Below are 26,074 nucleotides of genomic sequence, written 5' to 3'. Positions count from 1 at the left end.
ATCCTGGGAATAACCTAACCACCGAGCAACGCCGACGCTGCTGTCGTGCTGCTGCACTGGAGCCAGCTAGACCGGCCCCTTCGGCCCAGGTGCAGACCAGAGCCGCGGCGGAGGCACGAGGTAGGGCTTAACGCAGCCCCCGAAGGCTGGCTGGTGCCCGTGTGGAGTTTGGCCAACTGCAGATTAGATCCAGGCATCTGGAGTGATGAACTGGGAGAATTTTAATGCCCCCGTCCGCCTGCGGGTCGAGTCTTGGCTATAAATCAGAGCTCTGGAGTCTACCAGATGGCCAGGTGCCATGACGTTACAGCGCTTCGATGAACATGTCGCGTGACAAATTCAGGTTTTAATGTGCTACTGGGCCAGAAGTTACCCTAACAGAAGAAATTTATAATTTAGAGTCTACAGATGTGGATGCAAATTTGTGTGCATCTGTCATATATTTCTCTGTTTACTAGAATGAGATATCTTCCCTTCAAAATCATCCTAGATTTTAATTTTTACTTGACCTCAGTAGTAGTTAAGATGTATTTTGAATCTGGTTATAGATTTCTCCAAACCAAAGTCCTTCACCTTATCTCATATGAAATCCCTTCCTTTTAGTATATCTCATCTTTCTAAAAGCAATCCTAGAGCCTGTAGTCCAAAATATCATAGGAGACTTATTTTAATAACCAGGAAAGTGACTTTTTTTTTTTGCCAAGAAAATATCTGAAGAATAGTAATAGGAGCATCTGAAAAGGGGAAGTTTAGTTGTAAGCTTTTTTTAATACTGAATGTTTAAATATAGTGGTTGAAGTACCACTGCATTCTAAACAGTGACAAAAAGAAAAATATAAGTATTCTAAAACAAGAAATGCAAGCTTCTGCTCTGCTCTTGTGGATAATATGATACAGGAAATTTTAAGGTGAAACCCTAAAAAAGCAACTGAAGTAACAGATAGTATTAAGTTTTTGCCAAAAGTTGTAAAGCTATTAGTCTAATAAAGAAATATGGGATCTATATTTTACCGTTCTTGCTTAGGCTATGGATGTTTCAGTAGCCAGGAAGGAAATGTTTTGTTATTCAGTAAAAACAACAAACAGAATTGGGAGGACAAAAATGGTATCAATTATTCTGATATAAAAAAATTAAATGTTAATTGACCTTATTTTTTATTGTGTCAATCCACCTGCAAAATCCTCTTCAGCCCCAGTACATTTTTCATGTGTAAAAGCTATGTTTGTAGCTATTTATATTTGGTACAATTAAAACCGATTCCTATATAGAAAGTGTGGGACGAATACACCACATTTTAGAGTTCTGGATTTCAAGAGCCTTAAAATCCTTAAGAAGTTAAATAATTAAGAAGTTGTTATTGCACACAAGTTCAGCATTCACTGCAGCATCAAAGGGAAAATGTTTTGAATTGGCAGCACTCCTCACTGACCGCTGACAAGCAATAGCGGGCTGTGCTGGAGCTCTTTCTTCAGGAAAAAGGAAAGGGGGGGTTAAAGATTCACAGTTCCTGGAGAACAAAGTACGCGGTATGCGACCCGATAGCGAAGCTCACTGCTCCGTCAGCGCAGGTGACCAGGAGATCCCATCTCAGTGCTGTTCTGGAGTCGAAGTGGACGGAATATGCTGGCGGTTTCATTTGCCTTGGACTGAGACTCCGCACCCTGAGTGAGGACAGCAGTGTCAGAGGCTTTGCTCCTGGCCGCTGCAAAGCCAATGGAGAAAACAGAATCATCTTAAAAACCAGTAATTTCTTCCGCCACTGGTTCTAAGGATTACATGGCATAGTGCCTGCGGGGGAGTGAACGGCACCTCTAGTTTGGACACTCGTCACCCAATACAGAAGAGCAAGTCCTAGTCTAACCTGGGTTGTCAACTCCGTGTGCCACCACCAAGCGCTTGCAGCCAGAGCACCTCGCTGCTGACGGCACGGGCTCTTCCAGCCCACCATCCTCTTCCGAGCCATCCTCGGGGTCTTCTCCTTCCCCACCTGGGAGAGGGGCCAGGTATGGCGCTTCCAGATGGCTGCAGTATGGTAAGGAAATACTTTCAGATGGAAACTTCATGGGGGGGAGATTCAGCAGCTGTGGGGAACCAAAACTCTCGTAATTCACTACGTAAGTTACGTCCCGGTACAGCTCCAGCTGCTGAGACGGGATAAAGCAAGGGACTGCAGCTCCCACCTCTGGAAATGCTGGAGTAACCTAAAACCACCCATTGCCTCCCCGGCAGCTAACCGAAACAGCTTTACCTGCAGAGTCACAGCATGCTAGAAATGACTTAAGGACTAAATCTCAGATCTAAGATGGAAGGTCAACATGCTAAAAAACCTACCAAAGCCTCACGAAGTGACGCCGTAGGGACACCTGCATTGCAATTGCCTGTTATTTTGTGTGTTTGAACTAAAAAGCCATTGGAGAAGAGCTATCAGCCTGGCACCACTTGTAAATGATACTTAAAATTCTCTTCATTTTACTTTTTGAAAGTCAAATATTTAGGGTGACAGACTTTTTCTGCCATGGAGATGTCAAGGACACCTGGCTGGAAGGAAAACAAGTAAATCTGTCTGAAAGGCAGCATGCACAAGGACCTTTATGCCATGTATAAACTGTGAAATCAATTAATATTTCAGATATTAATACAAAAGTAGTAGTAGCAGCTGCCATCTTCTTTACACTATTATGCAAGCTGACCACAGAAATGCAATCTAAGAAAACAGACTGTATTTTCACTTTTTGAATCAAATCAGTTTACTAGTTAATTGGGAAGAAATAGGGTGTTGTAAGTATTACGGCCTAATTCCGCAAGTCACTTGCAGGATGAGCCCTAGCCTTGTGCGAGCTGAATTTCAAGGCCCTCCTCAAACACTAAAACTAGTGCAGAACACAAATCCATTTATTTTTTATATAAATTACTAAATCAACTTACTACATTCAAATTCCATGAACTCGTCGGACTCACTGATTGCCATGGTTGGCAACGGAGCGGTTCGCTGCTGTTTTGGTTAATTGGAACGAGTTAGAATTTGTGCCTGGCGAAGTGCCGGGGTGCGAGCCGGCCCGCTCAGTGCCTGTACCCCGGCTTGTGCTGGGGCATCCGCCGAAGGAGCCGTGTTAACAGTAACGCCTTTGTGCCTCACCAACAGGCTCCTGAGATGTTCATAAAACATCATTATTTCAACCAGAGTATGCAGTTAACGTCTACGTAGTCTGTAAAAAACCAAGCTTAAAGCATAAACTTGAGATGGGTGTTATATATTTAAAGCCATTAATATGATCACATAAAGTGATTCACGTGCAAAACTGTAAATTCTAGAAATCATGCTGCACACTTGTAAAATACGCGTTCTCATGACAGAAAGGGAGGAAATTTCACGTTAAACTTTGCAACAATGGCATTAACGCCAGGTTGCTTCGCAGCAAACAGAAGCCCATTACCAAAGGCAGCTCGTCACCAGAGGTCGTAGCCAAACCACCACGCTACCTCCGGGAAAGACCAAACAATTTCACGTTCGCCTTTGTGAGGTACGACGGTATCAGCACAGGACAAAGTTCCAGGCTGTGCTGAAGTGTTGCAACAGCCTCCGAGGGCTCCAGGCCCTGAAGCGTGCCCACGGACGGTGCCGCCAGCCCGGCCTGCAGCCCCACGGGCACAGGCCCCACCTGCGCTCGCTAGCAGCAAGAACAGGTCCTGGGCCCTCAGTTTCCAGAGGAGCCATCTGCAGAGCCTCGCCTGTGAAGCAAATAAAACGTCAGAGTTGACAACGTGTCACTTCTCCTGTCCTCTGCTGACTTAGAACCGAAACACCGACGGCAGGGCCCCGCGGGAGACACCCCCCCGCCCCCGGGCACCACACCTGCCTTCACTGCCCCGGGGGCTCCGCGCCCCGATGGGCTGCGGGGCCCAGCGCTCAGCCGAACGAACACCCTTCCGCAGCCGGGGAGAGCGCGGCGGCGCTGCCGGCACGGCACGGCACGGCACGGCACGGCGGGCCCCGAGGCGCAGGACCCCGCGGCTGCGGGCCGGCCGGCCTGGGCCTCCCGCGGGACCGGGCCCGCCGGCGGCGTCGTAGCGGGCCTGCCCGGTCCCTGCCGGCAGGGCCGCGGTGGAGACCCGGGGGAGGGATCGGAACCGGCCCGCTGGCGCTGCCCTGCCCGAGCGCCCGCTGGCACCGCTCGCTCCCTTTCGGGGCGGGATTCCCTGACCGCCTGGGCTCGGCGGGCGCCGGCGGCAGAGCGCGGAACACCCCCCCCCCCCCCCCCCGTCACGGGCTGCGGGAGGCCGCGACCTGCCCGGCCCCGGCGCCTGCCCGCGGAGCGCTCGGAGGCAGCGGCAGCCCTCCCCGCCCCCGGCATACTCCAGGGAGCCGTTTCACAGGGAATCACACGGGAGCGTCTCCCCCATCTGTGCAAGCCGAGGCACCCCCACCCCCACCTTCTCCTCAGTCCCGGCAGAGCCTCCCTGCCATTATGTTCCACCATCTCTTAGCCAGGCCGCTCCACAGGCGGCCGAGGCAGCGCGGACCTTAGCCATGCCCGCCTGAGGCCGCCGGCCGGAGCAGCCGCGGCCGGGCCGCGGGGCCGCAGCAGGTGTGTCTGCATGGGGGTGCGGAGTTTGCATGCGGTGGGGGTCGCCTTCCTCCCGGCCCGGCTCCCGCCTCGCCTGCGCGCAGGCCCCGGTGCGCCGCGGGCAGGCTGCGGCGGAGCGGCCTGCCGGGCCTGCTCGGCTCGGGCCGCTGCGGGGCCGGGGCGCTGCGAGGGCGGCGGCTGCCGGAGCCCCGCGGCCACCCGAGCACCGGGGCTGCCAGAGCTAGCGGCTTCGGGCCGGCTCGCCGTGAAGGGGGCGGAGGGGGGTGATCGCTCGGACGTGGCCGTCCCGCCGCCTTCCCCCCCCACCCCTTCTCCCGCTCTCCCTGCCCGCCGGAGGGGCCGCGGCCTCCCCCTCCCCGGGCGTCCCCCGCGCGTAGCGGGGGCCGTTCCTCCCTCCCGCCCGGAGCTCGGCGCCGGGCCGGGCTCGGCAGGGCCCGCTCGGGTAGGGCCGATCCCGGGCCGGGGAGCGAGCGGGCCTGGCGGGGGGGGGCGCGGGCGCCGCGCTGAGGGGAGGGGGCCGCGGCCCGTCAGCGAGGTGCCCGGGGCCACGGCGGCCCGCAGAGGCGGGAGCAGCCCACCCGGGCTGAGGGGCTGAGGGAGGGCCGGCTGGAGCTGCCTGTGCGGAGAACACGGGGCTGAGGCAGCGGAAGAACATGGTCGTTTTCCCCAGAATGGGGTGGGGATGAGGGATGTGGAGAAAGTGCCAGATCTCAGCTCTCTCCGCAGGGGAAGGGGGGGGTGAAGGGTTGTGCCCGAGACCTCTGCTAACAGTTACAGGTGCAGCCCGGAGAGCAGAGGGGCTGGTTGGTGTAGCCTAGCGTGGCAGCTGGCTTGGAGAAAAGCCTTGCTGAAGAGCCATCTCACGGCAGATCCCGGAGAGGATGGGGCTTGGCGCGTAGGCGGAGGTAGTTACTGGTTTTACCAGTGCAAGGGTGAGTAGCCAAACCAGGAGCGGGGTGAATAATGTCTCGATTTGGGGTGCCTGTCAGCCACGCAGGAGGAAGGCCCTGGGTGGCAGAGACAAAAGGGGGAGCGGGCTAGGAGCGCAGCTGCCACGGGCAAAGGCGGGTGCGGAGCCCTGCTCTGGAGGGACTTTGGCACCCCAGGGAGTCGTGACCTTGGTTAGGAATCGCCCCAGAGAGAGACGTGGGACCGCGCAAACGGCTGTAATCAGCAGCCATCTTTGCGGGGTGGGAGCCGAGCACACTGCGCAGAGCTGTGTCCTGGCCTCCCCCGCAGCTGTGGGTGTGGGAAGGCGGGGGGGCTGGTCAGGCGTGGGTCTGCAGCTTGCTGCTTTTCAGTGCCTCAAGGATAGTTGGAATAGCAAAAAAGAAAAAAAAAGAAAAAATTAATCTCAGCAGCCAGCTCGGTGCTGTGAGGAGGGGGCAAAGGAACTATTTTGCAGGCATCTTGCTGCTGCGGAAATGGATTTCTTGAGGGGAGGGAGGTGCGTGTGTGGGTAATCTTTGTAGTAAGGCTGTGCAGAGAGGAGAAAATGCCATTCGAGCGGCCCCAGATGCAGCGAGCGGTGGGGAGGGCGGACGGGAGAAGACCTTGACGGGCCACCCCACGGCCGTGGGCATGAGGGGGCAGATGTGACGTTGTCAGCAGCCACCCCTTGTGCTGTGGGGAGCAGAGAGGGGGGAGCAGCCCTTGGTTAGCAGTCTGTCTCCCAGTGCTGTGGCCGAGCCTGCCTGGTGCTGCAAGAGAGATCCTATGAGGATTTTTATTGCGGTCTCTTTGTTAGCTACAGACAGGCACGCACACACTCACAGCTTTCAGCCAGGTTGTGGGAGGTAAGTGGGGGAGGAGAGGAAGGGAGCGTGTGGGGCGGCTCTGGGGAGCAAGGGGGCTGCGTGGGCCGGGCACGAGGGGAGCCGGGGGACAGGGCTGCAGCCGTCCCCACCGCCACAGAAAAAAGAGCCCCTGCGATTTTCAGGGACTTGTTGGCAACTCAGCGAGGGTTGCCATAGCTTTTTATGTAGGGTGACCAGAACCGGCTGGAACTGGTTTGAGGCAGATCAGCTCCTGAACACAATGCAGTCACTGAGCTACTACAGTGGGATAGCTTCCTCCCTTCATGGCAGCCAAAAGCAGAGGAGCTTGCAGAAAGATACCATCCCAAAACAGTATGTGAATGCACACTTTAGACACACAGCACTGGTATGTGGCTAATATAGTCATAAAGGATTCTGTATATAAATGTACATAATTGCAGTAACTGAGATTACTTTGGCTTTTCGTGCCTTTTTATGCTTAAGGAATGGGCAAGAGCTGAGATTTATGACCCTTATTAAAATATTTTTGCTTTGCAAGGGTGGGACACTGGTTATGCAGTCTATTTTAAAACTAAACTAAATAAAATTGATTGAATGATTTGTAATTGTAGTTATGCTTGTGACTGAAGAATGCTGCTTTGCATGCTGTTTTATTTACAGGGTGCTGTCTTGTGGTTTTCTTCTTTAGGAGATGTTAAGGGGGGGGGGGGGTGATGTGCCTTTCTGTAAGGCCAAAAGGAAACAATATTGTTGTAGAATTGTGCATAAAAGCATTGCAGAGATTCTGTAAGGCATACTCGTTTTCCCCTTTTTTTTTTTTTCCCCTTGTAGGCCTATTGATTGGGGCTGCCTTTAACCCTTTCATATTTGCAGAGGTAATGCATCTGTGGCAGTAACTGAGCATTGGCTAAAAAAATCTTTCAAAGGTCAAGGTTCACAAGGTGAGATGTGGTGTTTTGGGTATGAATATAACAGTAGCATGAAGGTACATGTATGTGAAAAGTAAATCTGGCTCCTGATTGCACACTTGGCACATCAGTAAGGAGACAATTGTTTAAGTGTTACTAAAGAAATGCTATTAACATCCTCCAGTTTTAATAGGATTAAGGCTATTATTTGTAAAGACTTACTGATATCTTAGCTAAATACAGTATTATTGAAATATCTTATATCCAGATATACTTTTTTTTCACAGTGTAGTGATACGGAATAGGCCTCTGAGTGACAGTCATAAATTGTGGACCACATGGCAGTGAACTGTTCTGTGTTGTATTACAGCATTACACATTCAGAATTTGCTGTCTAATTATTTAAAGGTTGATTGTTTGGCCATATCTGAGTAACCTGATACTTAATTCTGAATTAAGGTCTTCAGTGTTAAACATGTTCTTAGTATAGTTTACATAGAAAAAACCATATAAACTAAATAGTACGGATGGTGTTTCTTAAACTGTTGTAACCCAGGAAGGATTTTGCAGCAGCCAAGTGGAAAGATGTATTTTAGAGATTTGATGGAGCTCCAGTGGGTTATTAGTGGCATGAATTATAATATTGTGCTGTAATGAAATAAGAATAGGAAACCGGATGGGCAGTGCATCAGCTCCTGAGGGATGACTGCTTTTAACTCAAAGCAACGGATAACGGCTAGGATTTTTTTTTTCCCCCCCTCATCTAAAAAATAAATGTGTACTTAGATTTGAGCTGGCATTTGTGTCTTATAGTGAAAGCTGAAGGATTCAGTGAGAGGGAGAGGGGGAGAGAGAAGAAAGCAGTAATGAATATACCAAAGGGAAGAACAAAGGCTGTTAGAGCTTACACATTGGAACACTAAGCATTTTGCCTTGGGGATTCTTTTGCTAGAACGGTTACTTCCTATAACAGGAAATCAGCAACTCTAGAATCTTATCCAGTATGATTTTTAAAAAATCTGACTAGTCCTGGCTGTGTTAGCTTGTTTGGTAATCTACAATCAAGATAAATATGGAGGCAACACAGCGAAAATATTCGGTTCTAGTGTGCAATGAGGGTCTTTTCCTCTGTGCTCAACAGAATAGACAGTCTTAAAATCCTTGAGAGGTTGTGGATATTGGGTAAGTTGTATGGTGGCTGATGATAGGCAGGGTGCCTGCATCAGAGAGTGGCAATACAAGGGAACCTTTTTATTTCTGACTGCAGTAGATTACGTAAGGTATTTAGATATTAATTGTAGAAAAGTGAAAATAGCATGCTAATGTTTAGCCGGAAATTATGGTTTTGTGGTTTATAATGCAGCTACAATGTGTTGTTTCTCAGATTTGATAGGGCAGTAAATAGCTCGTGTGGTGAAGCAAAATGCCTAACAGATCACTGTGCTGATTTCTGTTCATACTTTTCATCATTTGGATGCAGAGGTTCTGTATGCGACTATAGGCATCTGTAGTAAAATTATGCTTGCAAACAGGAATTCTTGTTGCATGATAGGAATAGTATCTATTGCTGCTGATGATGCATGTTCTTTTCCAAGTGTCAGCTAAAATTCATATGTTACATGAGAGCACCTCTTAGATTTTTTTTTTCTCTCTACCAGAATAGTAAGCAGTTTTAAAATTGTAAGTGCTTGAATTGTCACGAAATTCAATGTATCTGTTTTGTTTGGATTTTTGAACACAATCTGTACTATGAATTTTTATTTTTAGCAAAGGAGGTTTTGAATGTGCGGGGATTTTTGTAGGGTGTAAGATGAGAAACCTGAATAGATGCTGGAGTCTGCAGCGTTCTTGGTGAGTTTTATTTTTTTTAGTCTAATAATATTTGTAAATGCTCTTCACCAGGAGATTTTGATTTTGCACGTAGGCCAGCTTTCCAGCAGAAAATGCTGCTTAATGCTGGAGGGTTGGTCCTCTGTATCAGCGATCATGATCTCATTTTGCATTGAGGCTTGTCTCAGGTATTTGATCTTAAGGGTAATGATCTATCAAATTCCAAGCCTCTTTTGAATGAATTAACTAACTTTGGTTTTCTTAGAAGCATGAATGTGTGTTAAAATGTAAATATGCATACAGATTGCTGGGAATGTATGTTTAAAAAAAACCCCAAAACTTGATCCTAATGTGTTAGGGCCTGTTTGTTGTTAGCGTTGCACAGGCGGGCCCTGCCTGACATGGAGTGCTCTCAGCGAGATTGTCTGCAGCTGCTTCACACTCGTTTTGAGCAAGAATTGCCATCCACTGGAAAAAAAAAAAAAAAAAAGAAAAATTGCATTAAAGGAAATAGGCAGGAAGCAAGTGCCATTTAGAATGTGATTCAAATTTGCATTAAATTGGGAATCTCAAAAGTCTGTTCATTGTTGTTGTACGTCCAAATTATTCACGTGTTACTGTCCCAACCCATTTTACATATAGAAGAACAAAATCAAACCATTTTTATAATTTGTTTTTAAGCAGAGTGCAGAAAGAATGGTACGGGGATTTACCTGCTTTTCATGAATTCATCATCATTTTAGGAAAAATTCGGGAAGTTGCTAGGCCCAAAACCTTAACTGGATCTGTTGATAAATATAGGTAGTTTTCATTTGACCAGCTGTAGATAGAGATGGTCTGTTCAGCTCCATATGGTGCAGGTAAGGAGATACCTTGCCCGTGTGTTGAAATATGCCTGTTCTTTTTGCCAGCCGAAGGCTGATAATAGTCAACTTTGAACCAGTTGCATGCGGTTCTCTTTAAATTGTGTGAGAGGTAGTTCAGTGGTGGTGTAAGAGGAGGAAATGGACAGACTTTGGAAGATAGCCCTTCTCTTTCCCTTCCTGTTTTCTCCTACCCAAAGAGAACTTGAGATACCCATTTTTGCAAAAAAATAAGTTCGAAAATGGTGGAGTTAGACTACAAAATGAGGCTTCTAAGGAGTTGTAAACTACAAGTAATTCTATTTTGGCTGTCAGAAAAAACCCCGTGGAAATTTGCTTAACAAACAATCTCAAGAACTGTCTTTACTTAGTTATACCTATTGCAGGGGGAAAGGGCTCATCTTTTAACAGATCAGGTAAGAAGGATCCACAATCAGGTGCAGGATATAGTAGAAAAGAGGACAAAGACAATTACCCGCTCTTTTATAATCGGTTATAGGGATGGATATGTTTTGAAAATGGTGGTAGTGTGCTTACAGTTGTAAAACAACTCGGGCTGCTTTTGGGGCTATCTTAATTCTTGGTTTGACGTGGCTTGGTAATCCATAATTGCAAAACTCAGCTAAGCGATAAGCACAAATAGTACTTTGTCATACCTCACATTGAAGACTGAATAAGAAACTCCTCTGCAGAGATCTTGTATTCCTAAGGCTCAAAACTTGAATCCATGGGCAAACCAATTGGAAATTCCAAAAGTTTTGCCTGTATGAATTAACAGCAAACAAGGCAACTTAAATTCTTGAGCTTTAGTCTGGCTGCAACTGCATCTGCGTTCTGTGCGTGGAGAGAAGTATCATCCTTGTGGCCTCTGGGGACTCCCAAATTATTTTGTTTACCAGGAAAAGACACCGTGCATACACATGCACTATAAGTCTGTCTCTGTGCTAGGCATTACACCATGAACATCGTGCAAGTGCCATTCAATTTCTTTGTGATTTTTTCCATGACTTCCATCTTCTGCCATCCCAAATGTTATTTGCTACCATTGCTTTCATTCCTGGTATATGTGATTTTTGAACTTCCAAAATTCGTATGGAAAACGCTCCTGAATTGAAAAGTTAAAAATATTGTAAACAGTTAGAACCAGACTGCACTTTTATTCACATCAACAGAATATACTTGGTAGTGCATTGACTTTGACGATTTTATTGTTTGTTTTCAGCATTTGCTAGTTTAAAACAACTCTTGCAGCCAGTGTGTGGATTAACAGGCTTCTGCAGTATTCTAGCACTAGATGGATAAAAGTAGAATGAGTGGAGGAATGGGTTAGTTAAATAATTTTTTTATCATTTTGTAAATACTTTAGCAATTATTCTAAAATAATATTGTCTTTTGTGTATAATACTGAACAACATTTTGGATTAATAGTTGAGAAAGGTTGGCATTCAGGGGTTTTTTCCTCCTTACGGCATCCGGATTTGTTTATAGCATTTTAATTGTACAGCTTGCATGCAAGTAGATCAAAGTCAACTGTGAACTGGTACTGTCTGCTGTGGAAACAGGCCGCAGAGATGGCCTTGTAAATCACAATCACTAGCTGAGCTTTGTGTAGCTTCTTGCCCTGTCCCAATTCCAACATGCTGTACCTGAGCATGGCGTGAGCTGGGATTGTGCTCTGGATCAGCAGTGTATGGGCAGTGATTTGATAAGCTTCCATAGCTTGCTTCCGTTTGATGGTGTGCTCTAAAAATGCATTTAGATATATTGTCATAAGTGGGTGGTAAGGCAAGTGAATGTGAGTAGGTCTGAATGCTGATTAATGGTTTAAATCTTTTTTTACTGTGAGGGTGGTGAAATGCTGGAACTTTTTGCCTTGTTGGGTTTTGGAGTTTCCATCTTTGGAAATACTCGAAACCTGATGGGACAATGTCCTGAGGGTCATGCTACAGCTGTCCCTGCTTTGAGCAGAGAAGTTGAGAGTTCCAGAGGTCGCTTTCAGCCTCAGCTATTCTGAGATTCTGTGAAATGCTCATTGAAAACTTTTTTGGGCTGGTAAAGAATAAGTCTTCAAACCTTCTGAAACTGTCAACAGCAAGGTTACTGCATTGAGTTGGGGGGGGGGGGGGGGCAAAAAATTTTAATACTTGAAATACTGGGCTAACACTTACCCTCTAAAGCTTTTTTCAGGGGGAGGAGGGAGGAAGAAAATTGGTAGAATATTCTCTTAGAAAACCAGAAGTGGAAATTCAGATTTCTATTACTCATTGAGGCTCATGCATGGAGACAGGTTGGATTTTCCTTTTTTTTTAAGGCAGATAGATACGGTGTATAATGTTGAAATATCAGATTGCTTGGTGTAAATTTTAACTGTAAAACACCCCATACTTCACAGAGATGTTTTCATAAGGACTGGTGTGACCTTATTGATACTGTGGATGCTAAATGAGACCTTTATCCTAAGAAATCAAAAAATCAAAATGTTGCCTATTATGAAAGTTATATGGAAGCAGGAGTCTGAGTTTTCCAACAGTAACAAGTCATGGGACCGTTAGTAAGCGAAAAGGAACCTGTATTTTATGTGAATACGATAGGCGTTGCTGATCATGGTTAAAGTGGCCCCTTGCATATCCTCCTTGCCTGCTGAGTATTTCAAACCACACCAAGTTGTGATTCGAGATGTGGTTCTCATTTCCTGAAGGAGGTTTGGTGGTTGAATTAGCATATTGGTTTTGTCTTTCTTTCAGATACTTCGCTTTCAAAGTGTCAGTCACAATTACTAATACATGCTTAATAACTAATGAACTGCTCTTAATCTGTTTGTTAAGCTGATGTTTGCCTAATGTTAGGATATATATTACTGTAATTCTGACTGAATCATGTAAACCTCATGAAATTTCTTGGCATAACAATACAGAAATTAAGGAAAAAAAACCACACACACACCCCCAACCAAAAAAACTTTTATGCTGGTTAGCACTCCCTGTGTAGGTGTTTTGTTCCAGAGTGAGCATGGTGTTATTTAGGCATCATTACTCATGTTTAGAAGTGGAGTAATTATACCAGATTATCAGAATTTTGTTCTGGAATAGTATGTCTAACTGGGATTTTATACCAGTCTAACTATAACAGAGTAATTATTATATATGGTTATACCAGAATTATTCTTCCAGAATCAAGACATTACCATGTGCTAGACACTGAAAAGTGGTGTCTCCATGCTCTTGTTTTCACAGCACTGGAAAGAACACTGATTTTCTTTGAAGAACCTACAAAAGAAAAGGTCTCTGCCCTAAAGAATGAACAGCCCACAACTGTACATAGTACAAATGGAGGTAAAAACTGTAGGAAGGGTTTAGGGAAGGTAAGGGAGTGTAATCACAAGAACATGAATTCCATAGGTAGATGAAAATTAAAGTTGGGGGTTTTCCCATTTCCTTAAATAATAGACTTGCTGCCGAGGGAAGTTTGAGTTGAGTAGTTTGAAGAAAAACATGGAGTTACGTGTTGTAAGTACAGACAGTTATGTGGGATTTGAAAGCGGAGAGTAGGAATTTAAATTTAATACTCTAGAAAAGACAAGGCTGGTGCTGACAGAGTCACCAGACTTGTGGTTGAGCAATGAAGATTTGGATGAGCAGGAGAGTGAGTGTCAAGAAGGAAAAGTTACTTGGTTCTTTAAAGGTTAATGATTAAATGAATAAAAATTGAGCATGTAAGACCATGTGATCCAGAAATGGTAGAAGCCTTCATGTGTAGAGAATATGAATTGAAAAAGTATTGGAAAGGGAGGAGGATTATTTGTCATTGCTAGGCCTGAAAAGCCTTGTACCTGACAGACAAAAATCAGAGTTTTGAGCAGTTTGGAGATATGACCTGTCTGGGAGCTGCCAGATGATTCTGTTTTCTTGTCTTCATTAGGCTGTTGAACTTCCCCAAAACGAGCCTGGTTTGAGTGTTTACAGTTGCTTAGCTTTACACCAAAAAGTACCTTTTGATTTCAGTAGCAATTTACAGGCAGCTTGGTGTTTCTTGTGGAGAACACTGTGCCCCATCTGCAGCTGTCCTAAAGCCCAAGCTAAAAGATAAATCATATTTAGAAAGTGAGAAAAAATGTTTTCTTCTGTGTGTTTCTCTGCTCCCTCCACCTTGGCAGAGTACCTGAAAGGGTAGGTTTGGTTGGTTTTCCTCATATGACTAGAGTCCCTCCACCTGGAACGGGTATGGATACAAGGCCTGAGGAGGTGTGACAAGAATTCTGCATAGTAAAACAAAACTGCCTTTATTAATCCTTCAGAAGCAGCTGTTTACTTCTAAGCCCTGATAGTTTTTTGGTTGATACTTATGTTGTTGCATATTTGAGCCTTCCTCCCATCTACACAAATAGTTGCTGTAAGAAAGCAGTATTTCAAAATGCTCTCTGGAATCCCAGATAATAGGGCAGAAGCTCCCAGATACACTGCATCTTGTAGATGTTTTCCCCTTTTTCTGGAGATTGGCCTTTTAAAATCTTTGAATACTTCCTTAGACTTTCTGTCTTAACAGCCAGGATAGGAAGGCCCCGAAAGGTTTACAAGCATTTAACTATTTCTCATGGGTATAGCATCAAATTCTTGTTCTGCTTGCTTCTTCCACTGTCAGTAGAGACTTCTCATGGACTGGTTCATGTTTTGACATAATTACCCAAGTGAGTGCTTCACTGGAATGTGTTATCAGATGAACCGGAGTAAAAAGGCTAACTGGGAAAAGTAAGACAGTGGAACAGTTAAGTTATCTTCCTCTGGCTAAAACCTGTCCCATTTTCGTCATGCTGTTGAGAGGAAGCACTTATTTCAGGAGATGAGTTTCCAAAGGAAGAAGAATGTAGAAAGTCATGCGCACATGCTTTGAACGAAGCATGAACACAAACAAAACAATCTTGGTTTATCCCCCAGAACTTAATTTGCACCTTACATTAAGATACTGATGCACACATAGGGGTGGATGTTGTCACCAAAGGGATTAATAGAAATCATGAAGTAAGTATATTCAGAGTCTTAAGTTTTTAAGACTCACTGGTATCTTCCCAGAAGTCCTGTCACCCACCGTCAAAAAAACCTCACTGCTTCTTGGCTCTCTAGCTGTGTAATTACTATTGGCCATGTCCAGATTTTTTTTTTCCCTTTTCACTTAGTTTTATAATTGAATAATCAGTAAGCAAAGTAATGCTTGAATTTTTGAAGAGACTGATTTTCTTCAGTAACTTTTCCTAAGTAATTGAAGCACCCTAAAGATGGCAAATCTTAGGACAAAAGTGATAGGCTTTTCCTGGCATTCTCCTGGTAAACATCAGCAGACAGCCAGGTGGAGAGGCAGGAACTGGAACTAGTCCACAGGAAGGAAAAGGAATGTTACAAAGAGGCACTGTCATCTGAAAATGAAATAGTACTTTGGACAGAGTCAGTAAACCTAAGAACTGACTCTTTATACGAGTACAAAATTAGGGGTGTTTAATCTGTTGTATCATCTGTCCATTGTTCTTCATTATACATGCTTCAAGTTAGCATTCCCCTGTTTTGAGGTGAATTTTGTTTCTATTTTTCAGAAACCAAAAATAAAAAAAATTCTATTTTGGACAAAGATGTTTGAGGAGGTGGGGGTCTTGCTGATTGTTTCTTTAAATATGTTCTTGTTTGTTTAGTCTGAGGAATGTGTCCTTGATTACACACCTTGTGGATTGTTTCTCAGTTCAGTTCTGAAGATCATCTTAATGGCAGCTCTCTGATGCTACGTTTTTACGTGTGTCTCTCTGGAGACACTGAGCTTTTCTCTCAGCACTTTAAAAGCAGTTCTCAAAGAAATTCCAGTTCCTGGAAAATCATGATTTCCTAGGGAACCAGCACCTTGCCTCATTTCCTGTTCTGAAGTATTTACAGGCATCATGTTGGCCCAGAGAAGGAATGGACTAACTGCTTGTCTGGCAGCCAAGGTGTCAATTGATTTTGATCTTGGATAAAAGGTGGAGTTTTATCCCTAAGGGAAGGAATTACTGAAAGGTTGGGGGGGGGGGTGGGGAACAGGAGGAATGTGGCTTCAGAGTCGTGACAGTTGTGGTAGAAACATAGTTTATATACTGAATCTTAAAATGATATATTAGAATAGTGAGGAAGAGATGAAGAAAATGTCCAGCTTACAACTTTACTTGTTTATCAAGACTGGCCATGTCTTTTGTCCCTTTTTGTTTAACTTAGATTGCTTTAGAAGTTTGAAGAATGGGAGAGATTCTTCATAAGGGCAGCAGTAATTCTGGGTCCCCAATGTAGAAGAAATCATTCCATTCTCATGCTCTGGTAGAGTATGGGAGTTGTTCCTTTTGTGTACACTTGAAAGACAGTTGCAGCTTTATGCAGTGTGCTCTCTATGGATAAGTTTATGATCTTAGCTCTGCAGATCTCTGAATTCTTTTGAGATATTTTCCCATTTTGGAATTAGCCTAACCGAGTTTCTCAGTGAAGGACAAATGTATGTCCTCTGCTATACAGTTTTGCTCTTAAACATACTTGGATAAAATACTATAAGTGTGCTTTTACTTAATTCATTGCTATTGCTAAATGTTAATTAAACTCCAGTATATGTAATTAGAGGAAGTTTTAGAAGATTTTCTAGTTCTTTTTGAGCTTATATAATAACAGTAAAAAGACACTTACGGACAGATGTACTATCAGAGTGCAAATAATTAGTATCTCAAATCATGAAAAACTGTCAATTAAGGATTTGTTTGTGTGATTTTACATGGATTTGATAGGCTTTGGTCTTTGGAATCTTTTCCATTTAACTCTTAGAAGAACTTTCTTTGTAATCTTGGTATTGTGTGTGTATGTATTTTTGTATTTATTAGGTAACTGCCTTAGTAATTGTGGCCCTTTCACATGATCTTGAAATCCTTCAGCGAGAGGCTAGACTAAAATCCAGGCCTGCAGAACTGTGCCTAAGTGTGATAATCATCTCGCTTTCATATAGCAAGGTGTCTACTGCCACATGTGCTGAACACGATGGGTTAGCTTCTGATTGTGCTGCAAGGGAGATGAGCTGTACTGGTTACTTGTCTAGTCTCTCTTCTTAAATCTTTACGTTCATTTTATCCCAATTACTAGTTTTAAATGCATGAGGGCTAGAAACTTGCTTTTGAACAAATGAGTTTTACAATTTTATAATTAAACAAATACACAATAAAACCAGAATTACCAGCATTATGAAACATCCTGTGTCTGATAAGTATGGATTATAACCATATGCTTTACAAAAGTAGTGAAGTCTTGATAATGAGCATTTACCATGATAGGCTACTATATGTTGTCCATTAAGTAAAGGAATTATGAGCTAATTGAGAGAGTAAATTCATCAGTTGCAATGGTATATTCATATTTTCTCGAGAATCACATGCTGAGTTCAGCTCTGCAGAAGCACTTGGTGTAATGAAAAGGAGTTAATAAGTTAGACAAAGCAACAAAACCATTAAGCAGACCATGTCAACAGCTTTCAAACCTATTACATGTGTATTTGAAGGTGTTATACGAAATGTCCGTGTGTATTCCAGTATCCTTGATAAATTTTCCTCAGTTGCTTTTCTCAGTGTCCGTAATAACTTCCAGGTAGCCAGTGTTGATGAACGCATAAATCTTACAGATGTCTGTCAAACAAAAGGATGATGCCATTTTAATAAACTGCATCTTTCTGAGGAACAGTTAGAGCGCTGCCTGTGTTGATAATGATATGCATAAAAATATGTATTTAAACATGTGCATTTTGATTAGTTTTTCTTAGCATTGTTACAGCTGGATTCAACAGTCAGCAAGCAGTTTCTCTCCAGAGCTCAAGATAATGAGCTAGGAGGAGGAGGAGGAAGTGAGCTACTGAAGTTGTGGGATGTGTACCTCCATTGGCAAGTGGCTGCCAACAGACCTTCTGCCATTGAGCACGTGGCTTCTTGCTTATCTGAGCTAATAGGAGGAGCTTGGAGAGCACTGCTGCAGTTAGTCACGCCGTGGGTCTCTGATGGCCTGTGTTAATTGATACTGGAGACAGAACATTGAGCTGTATAATAAGAATGTTTTCCAGTCCTTTAGTGCCGATGATAACGGCAGGAGGACAGACAGGATGCTTCCTAAATGAGCACTTTCTAACAATAACACTTATTTGGTTAAGTATCTTTCCACATTGAATACTGACTTTGGCCCGATAATTACTGTACAATGAAAGTACGTTAAAAACAGCTCTGTCATGACAATACAAATTATACCTGTGCATGCACGGTTATGAAAGGAAGTGGAGAGAGTGTCTGTCTGTGCTTTCTGTAACTGGTTGGTTTGTTTTTTTTTTTTTAGATCTCTACAAGTGCTTCCCCTGTGCATCTCTGCATATTACTGAAACGTCCGTGGAAAAAGGCAAATGTCATAGTGGGATTTAAATCTAAAAATATACTCAAAGTTAGTTTTTCTTTTTACACAGCATTTGTAAAGTTTCAGTTTTGAGTTACCTGTTTGGTTTAGGAATTGGGAGGAGAAAACCCAACAGTAGGGGCCAGTGGCAAACAAAAAGAACAGGATCTGGAGAATGTTATCTGTAAGGAGAAAGAAAACCCTAAAGATCTGGTGTTGGTTAGCCTAAAAAGGAGAAGATTGAAGGGAGGCGATGGTCTTGGAGTAAAGTGCTGTTTCAAATTGGATAGGTGAATAGAACCACGTGTAGTTCATTCAGATTGCATCGAGAAAGATTCAGATTATGCAGTAGGAAACATACAACAGTGAAAATTGTGAATGACTGGAACAAATTACCTTGAAGGTTGTAAAATCTCTGTTACGGGAGGTCTTTAAAGTAGATGAGACACCTGTCAGGAGTAGTGTAGGTACAGCAGATCCTTCATTAGAGTTGCCGAAAAAAAAGCATTGTGAACACTGGGAGACATTTATTCCATAATTCTTATAAAGCAATTTAATTTATAGAAAACAGCGCAACAGTCTTAAACCGTTAGTAGAAACACATTTGTTACCGTGTTCAAGAAGGTTCATTGGGTTGGTAATGCAAATGCCAAGGAAAACCTAGACTTGGGAGGAATTGCAAGCACCTCACGTTATTTTCATGAAAGTCTAGGTATCTTGCTGTAATCATAGTGTATGTGGGAGAGGGTAGGAGGGAGTACAGGAGAGGGGACAGGAGGAAAGTCACCAAAGAGAAATTTGTGCCTAGAATGAAATGGCTAGGTAACAGTCTGTGACGTTGATGGATTACTATAGCTCTTGGTGTAATAATTTGACTGTACAAGTCGCACTGGAGCACTATTCTCTAATGTATAATTTATGAAAATACTACTTCAGAAGTGAAATAGCACCTTTTTGCATGGCATATGTGAACATACACTTATTTTGTGTAAGGCTGTGCTATTAGAGCTTAAAATAATGAGATAATGACTTTCTGCTTATTTTACAGATTTGCTTACAATCAAATACATGACCATGGGGGATATGAAGACCCCAGATTTCGATGACCTTCTTGCAGCCTTTGACATACCAGACATGGTTGATCCAAAAGCAGCTATTGAATCTGGACATGATGACCATGAAAGCCACATAAAACAAAATGCTCACACAGATGAAGATTCTCATGCCCCATCATCATCGGACGTTGGTGTGAGCGTCATTGTGAAAAATGTGCGTACTATTGATTCTTCTGAAGGAGTGGACAAGGATGGCCACCATTCCACAGGCAATGGCTTGCATAATGGCTTTCTAACATCATCAGCTCTTGACAGTTACAGTAAAGATGAAGGGAAGTCACTTAAAGATGATGGGTCAGCTTCTGAGACTACACTGAAGGATTCAGCTTTCAACCAGTTTAGCCCAATATCAAGTGCTGAAGAATTTGATGATGATGAAAAAATTGAGGTGGATGACCCTCCGGATAAAGAGGAGATGCGTGCAAATTTCAGAGCAAATGTCTTGGCAGGATCTGTATCTCAGCAGGAATATGACAAACTAAAGGCGCTTGGAGGGGAGAACTTGATTAAATCTGGAATCCCAGTTTCAAGTAGTATAGATAAAAATAAAGTTGCTAAACGAGAGACAGAGACAAACTCCATGAATTTAAGTGTCTATGAGCCTTTTAAAGCTCGAAAAACAGAGGACAAATTGCTAAAAGACAATTCTGAGAAGCTTCTTGAAAATAGGGTACTTGATGGAAAACTGAGTACTGAAAAAAGTGAAACAAATCTTGCCAGCATTTCACAGTCCAAAGCAAAGTCATCAGCAAAGCTTTCTTCGTGCATTGCTGCAATTGCAGCACTCAGTGCTAAAAAGGCAGCTACCGATACCAGTAAGGATTTACAGTCTAATTCAGGAGAATCTTCTCCTTTACCAAAAGACATGAGTGAAAGTCCCCGGGCTATTGAAAAATCACCTGAATCTCAGAGTCTTATTGATGGTGCTAAAAAGCCATCTATCAAACCACCTGATAGTCCCCGAAGCGTATCAAGTGAAAACAGTAGCAAAGGGTCTCCCTCGTCTCCTGCAGGGTCAACACCAGCAATTCCTAAAGTTCGCATAAAAACCATCAAGACTTCTTCTGGGGAGATCAAGAGAACTGTTACGAGAGTGTTGCCAGAAGTTGATTTGGACTCTGGTAAAAAGCCAGAGCAGACTGCTTCTATGGTAACTTCCATGACATCTTTGCTGTCCTCACCCACTTCTGCTGCTGTTCTTTCGTCTCCTCCTAGAGCTCCTCTCCAGTCCACGGTTGTCACCAATGCAGTTGCATCTGCAGAACTTGCACCAAAACAGGTCACTATCAAACCTGTGGCTACTGCCTTTCTGCCTGTTTCAGCAGTTAAAACAGCAGGTTCGCAAGTTATTAATTTGAAGCTTGCTAACAATACTACAGTGAAAGCCACTGTAATATCTGCTGCTTCAGTGCAGAGTGCCAGTAGCGCCATTATAAAAGCTGCCAACGCTATACAACAGCAGACTGTTGTGGTGCCAGCGTCAAGCCTTGCCAGTGCTAAACTTGTGCCAAAGACAGTCCATCTTGCCAACCTTAATCTTCTGCCTCAAGGTGCTCAAACCACCTCTGAACTCCGCCAAGTGCTAACGAAACCTCAGCAACAAATAAAGCAGGCAATAATTTCTGCAGCAGCCTCCCAGCCTTCTAAAAAAGTGTCTCGAGTCCAGGTGGTGTCATCTCTACAAAGTTCCGTAGTGGAGGCGTTCAATAAGGTGCTGAGCAGTGTCAATCCCGTACCAGTTTACATCCCAAACCTTAGTCCTCCTGCCAATGCCGGAATAACGTTACCAACACGAGGTTACAAGTGTTTGGAGTGTGGCGACTCATTTGCTCTTGAGAAGAGCCTGACCCAGCATTATGACAGGAGGAGCGTGCGCATTGAAGTGACATGTAATCATTGTACAAAGAATTTAGTTTTCTACAATAAATGCAGTCTTCTTTCCCATGCTCGTGGACACAAGGAAAAAGGAGTTGTAATGCAGTGTTCACACCTGATTTTAAAACCAGTCCCAGCAGATCAAATGATAGCATCTCCTTCAAGCAATACTGCTACATCTGTGCTTCAAAGCCCTGTGGGAGCTGGCACGCATGCTGTAACGAAGATACAGTCTGGCATAACTGGGACAGTAATATCAGCCCCAGCAAGTACACCTGTCATTCCAGCTATGCCACTAGACGAAGATCCATCGAAACTCTGTAGGCATAGTCTAAAGTGTTTGGAGTGTAATGAAGTTTTCCAAGATGAGACATCTCTTGCAACTCATTTCCAGCAGGCTGCAGACACAAGTGGACAAGTAGAGTATCATATGTTTAAATTCCAATGTTTCATCTATAAGTCTAGGAGACTTTGGATATGCTTTTACTTTCATTTAGCTGTTAATTATCTGAACCTCCATGATTAAAAGTATAAACGAAACCCACAAAAAGTCTTGCAAGCACTTACGTAGTGAATGTCAATGTTTTTTAAATAAGAGTTTTCTTAGAATTTTTTTAGGCCCTGAAGTCTGAAATTTACACTGTATATTTTTACTAAAGTTTAGCATTAGTTTTCTTACAGCTGAACATTATAATACTGAAATTAATGTCTTTACTAAGAATTTTTAATGATTCTTTCTGTGCTTTGGAATTTGAGTATCCCATGGAATCCACTTAATTGGCACCCTCGTTAACAGCCTGCCTATGCAATCTGAATGACACATATAAGTGATTCATTCTTGGTTTGTCTTCAGTTTTTATTATATTCATAGAGCACCATAAGTGAGCTAGGCGTTCCTCTTATCTACAGGCACTGTAGGCAGTGAATAAATGGCACACTGATTCTACTGAAAGGACATGCATGCTGTTTTCTTCAGGTCTTTCTTAAACAGGAGTTAAAAGTGGTCTTCACTGGCATGCATTTCTTGCTGTGTGACCATTTGTTTATTTGTGTTGGTTTTACTTTCCTCTAACGATTGCTAATGAGTTAAACGTACAAACCATTTTTAAATTCTTTACTAATGTATGTGGCCTAATCTGAAAGAAACACATCATTCAATAAAAGTTAATATTAATCAGTGTGCGATGTATTTTATAATCCTATAAGAGTTAAGATGGTTAATTAAATTATATAGTTGGATTTCTGTTGGGGCGTGCCAATTAAAAGGGATTCTGGTGTGTTTCAAAGCATTCAGTTGAGCTTGGCGTTGCAGCTTCTTGCTATGTGGGAAGCTGAAAACCTGCAAACATGCTCAGACTGGTAAGACAGGAATACCCCAGGAATATTTTAATATCCTGGGAGTCGCACAGCAATGTGCAAGATAAAGGTTTTTAAGTCCCATGGTTAGGAAAAAATGCACTGATCATAGAAGCGCAGACAGGTTCCCGTCAGAATCTATTCACTAAGCTTAAGACCTATTCTGTGGCTGTAAAGCAGTTACACTGTGCCCACCACTACAGATAGTAATGTAAAGAGATTTGAATGTGGAAATAATCTTGACTATATGGATTACGTGGGTCTGCCTTAGCTCCTTCCTTACTAATTGGCTAGCAGACAGGCTGAAATTGCCTGGATTCAGAGTGAAATGCCATGTGAGTGAATTTCCATTTGTAAGATACCACAGTTGTGCTTACCTACAGTGAGTTTGTTTAAGCTTTTTGTCAGAAGAAAGTTAGCAGAATGTATTCTGTCCTTAGATCTTGCTGCAGTTTTGAACAGTGTCTAGTGGCTCACCATGAGTATATTCTGCACTAGCTCTTGAGTTACTTAGTAATTGTTTTTTAGCTCACTCCTTTGCTGGTGCTTACTTGTGTTAGATTTATCTTTCTTTCCTTAAGAGGTCCATTAGTTATGATTGATAAGATAAGATCCAGTAGTCCTTGTGAAAACTCTGTTGTTCTTGATAGTATAAAATCAAGCAATTAAGAAGGCACCAAGCTAAAGCAAGTGGATGAGAGACAGACAAATATACTGAGAATAGGTTGGGAGGATGAGGTAAGGATAAAATGGAAAAAATAGAGAAGCACAAACAAAAAAGGTGATGTGCTCATTTTTTTGTGGGGGCCTTTTTTTTGCATGGACAGGTAAACTACACAGACCTGTAGAAACACCTTTTGCCCTTTCCTGCTACCTCTGGCTGGTGCTTTTGCCCTGTTGCCGCCGAGTTCGCTCTCTATGCGTGTCCTGTTGGGTACTGTTTACCCTGGTGATCTACTGCGGGAAAGCAACTGACAGCTTCATAGAATGTCGTAATATAACTGCAGTTAGGTGGAAAGATAAGTATGGGTACACGGACACTGCTGTTCAGGGAGGAAGGCTTGAGAAGGTACAGAAAGCAGTCAGCACTGCCTACTACCTGTCCGTGTGTTTGTGTCTCTTGTTGGAAACTTGCTCTCAAAATTTAAGAGCTGATGTATGAACAAGGCCTTAGTACCTGCTTACTAGGCATGGATTTCCAGGTAAAACAGCCCTGTTCCTGCAAAGCACTGGAGGAAAAGAAGCTATTTTCATGTTGTTCCATTTTAAAAGAACACTCTTAATAAACGTAGTTTTAAATATTCTTTGTTGAACTATCCTCTTAAAAATTAATTAAATATTTTTCTTAGTCCTTTTCATATATCAAGCAGCAGTTTTCAGTTCTGTGCTGGTTTTTCTTACGTCGTGTTTTATTACCTACTATCGTGTTGTGGGTATACTGAAATGCCCAGCACAGAAACTGTTTAACTGAGCAGCTGCGTTAAAGCAGTACATCCTACTTTTTGTTATCTTTTGTCCATTTTTTGTCCCAAGCATTGCTGCAAGGGTGGTGTTTGCTGAAGAAAGACTCTGTATGGACATTTATTAATAAACTTTTTTGTATTTTTTCACTATATGTTAGCCCTTGAAAAGTTCAGGCAAGATATACTCTGACTTCTCTTTTCCTCCTTAGCGCTTGGTGTGGGCTTTTTGTTGTAAAACTGCCATTATTTTGGTGGGAAGGAGACAGGAAAATTAGATGAAATTGATATTTTAACTTAGGAAGGAAGAAAGAATAAAAACAAACATTTGGATTTTGCAAACATAATAGGAAAGAAAATACTCTTTGCAGCTTACCGTTCTTTCTAGTGCCCACCTAATTGCTCTTGAAATGGAAATTGTATACCGTTTTATGTTTTCAGTGAGTCTGAGGAATAAGTAGCTGATACTTCTTTTTAAACTCCTGTTATGAAGGTAGAATATTTTTTTAAATAATCGATAGTAAAACTGCCCTAGCAATGAAGAGATGTTCCCTATAAAGTTGTTACCTTTCTGTAATATTTTACTTCCATTAATATTCCTGTTAAAGGGAATGGGACCACTCACTGACAGGTTTCCTGGCAGAGTGAAATCCTCATCTACTTACTGGGGGGAAAAAAAATAGCAAACCTGGGCTAATTAATGTTAATGTTCATCTTATGTACAGGTATAAGTGTATAGCTTCCATGGAAACTACGTAGCTCATTTCCCTTCATACTCATAGTTCTTGTGTATCTTTATTTTCCACCTCCACCATTTTTTCTTCTAACCCTTTTTTTTCTGAAACTTTGACTTTAAATGCAGGCAGGTGATGATTTTCACAAACTGTGTTTTATTTTGGTGTGGGTTGGAATGAGAGAACTGGAAGTTAATGCCACCTTAAGCCCAAAATAAAATGGTAAGCAAACATGCTGAATTTCAGATTTTCACAGTAGATTCTTCTTGTTCTACTGTAATCAGTTACAATTAAACTTTTTACTGTACTCATCAAAATAGCAAACCAGTGGCCTTAACAAGGAGGACTACTGGCATTTTGTGTCAGTCGGAGTTACTAGCATTACAGATGGATCTTGCGGGCTGCTTGTTGCGAAATCAGAGATAGACCTAGTTGGGGTTGGACTGATGTATGGCTCTTCTGTGGGGCAGCATCCCGGGCTCCTTCGGGAGTGCTGCAGACGAAAGGCTTTGGAAGGGTATGAAAACCCCTTATGTTTTGTTTCTTGGATCAAGAAGTTCTGTTTTGCTGTTTTCTTACGTAATCAAATAATACTCCAGATTCGCCAGTATTGTATTGCTGCTTATTAATACACAAATGGCAAAAGACAGATTTTAGGAGTGGTACTGAAGCCACGTAAATGTGGCAAGTAGAGTTGCAGTTAGGATTTTGCCTCAAAGCCTGAGCTGAAGACAGAGTTAACATCCCAGGCCAGTTCAGTGGTGGAGGGCATGAGTCAGTGGATCCGCCACAGCTGTTTGGTCAATTCAGGACAAATATTTGGCATTTCAAAGTGAAATATTTATAACTGTCTGAACACAATCTCAGCCGTGCTGTGTCACAAAGGCTCTGATCAGGCTGGTAGTTCCAAACCCCTGCAGATAGTTAACCACCTCAGGCAAGGGTAGTAAATGTATCCATGCTGTCTACTAATCTTCTAGGCTGGCAGTGGTGCAAATATTGAACCTGAATTTGAGCAATAGTAGATTTTCTTTGCTTAACTTCCTCTATTTTAATGTTTTGCATTTTGCCATCTTGCTGTTGTCAGGACGTTTGAGAACTATGTTTGGATGGGGACTGTGTTCAAACATATCAGGCCACCATGTTCACACAGT

General features: G+C 43.1%; 1 protein-coding gene and 1 long non-coding RNA gene across 21 annotated transcripts in view; one reads left to right on the top strand and one right to left on the bottom strand.

Annotated features, from left to right (window-relative positions):
* Positions 1-401: 401 nt before the first annotated feature.
* On the bottom strand, positions 402-3,469 carry LOC129199232 (uncharacterized). Its single transcript, XR_008574632.1, has 3 exons — positions 2,927-3,469; positions 1,863-2,023; positions 402-1,703 (listed from the first exon to the last, which is right to left on the bottom strand). It is a non-coding gene; the product is annotated as an uncharacterized LOC129199232 (long non-coding RNA).
* An 897-nt stretch (positions 3,470-4,366) lies between these two features.
* ZNF532 (zinc finger protein 532) overlaps positions 4,367-26,074 on the top strand; it is a 51,094-nt gene continuing 29,386 nt past the window's right edge. For 4 of the 20 annotated variants that reach the window (XR_008574630.1, XM_054809352.1, XM_054809349.1 and 1 more), the window contains exons 1-4: positions 4,600-5,519; positions 7,197-7,306; positions 18,327-18,428; positions 19,429-21,788. Coding sequence is in view for 19 of the 20 variants with exons in the window: in XM_054809352.1 (XP_054665327.1) it covers positions 19,449-21,788 (2,340 nt within the window). In the remaining variant the exon portion in view is untranslated. The other 16 variants (XM_054809341.1, XM_054809336.1, XM_054809335.1 and 13 more) reach the window with 16 other exon arrangements.

This window comes from Grus americana, chromosome Z (genome assembly GCF_028858705.1).
Source record: "Grus americana isolate bGruAme1 chromosome Z, bGruAme1.mat, whole genome shotgun sequence".
NCBI lineage: Eukaryota > Metazoa > Chordata > Aves > Gruiformes > Gruidae > Grus > Grus americana.
Note: the sequence above shows the minus strand (reverse complement) of the source record. Positions and strands in the feature narration are given on the sequence as shown.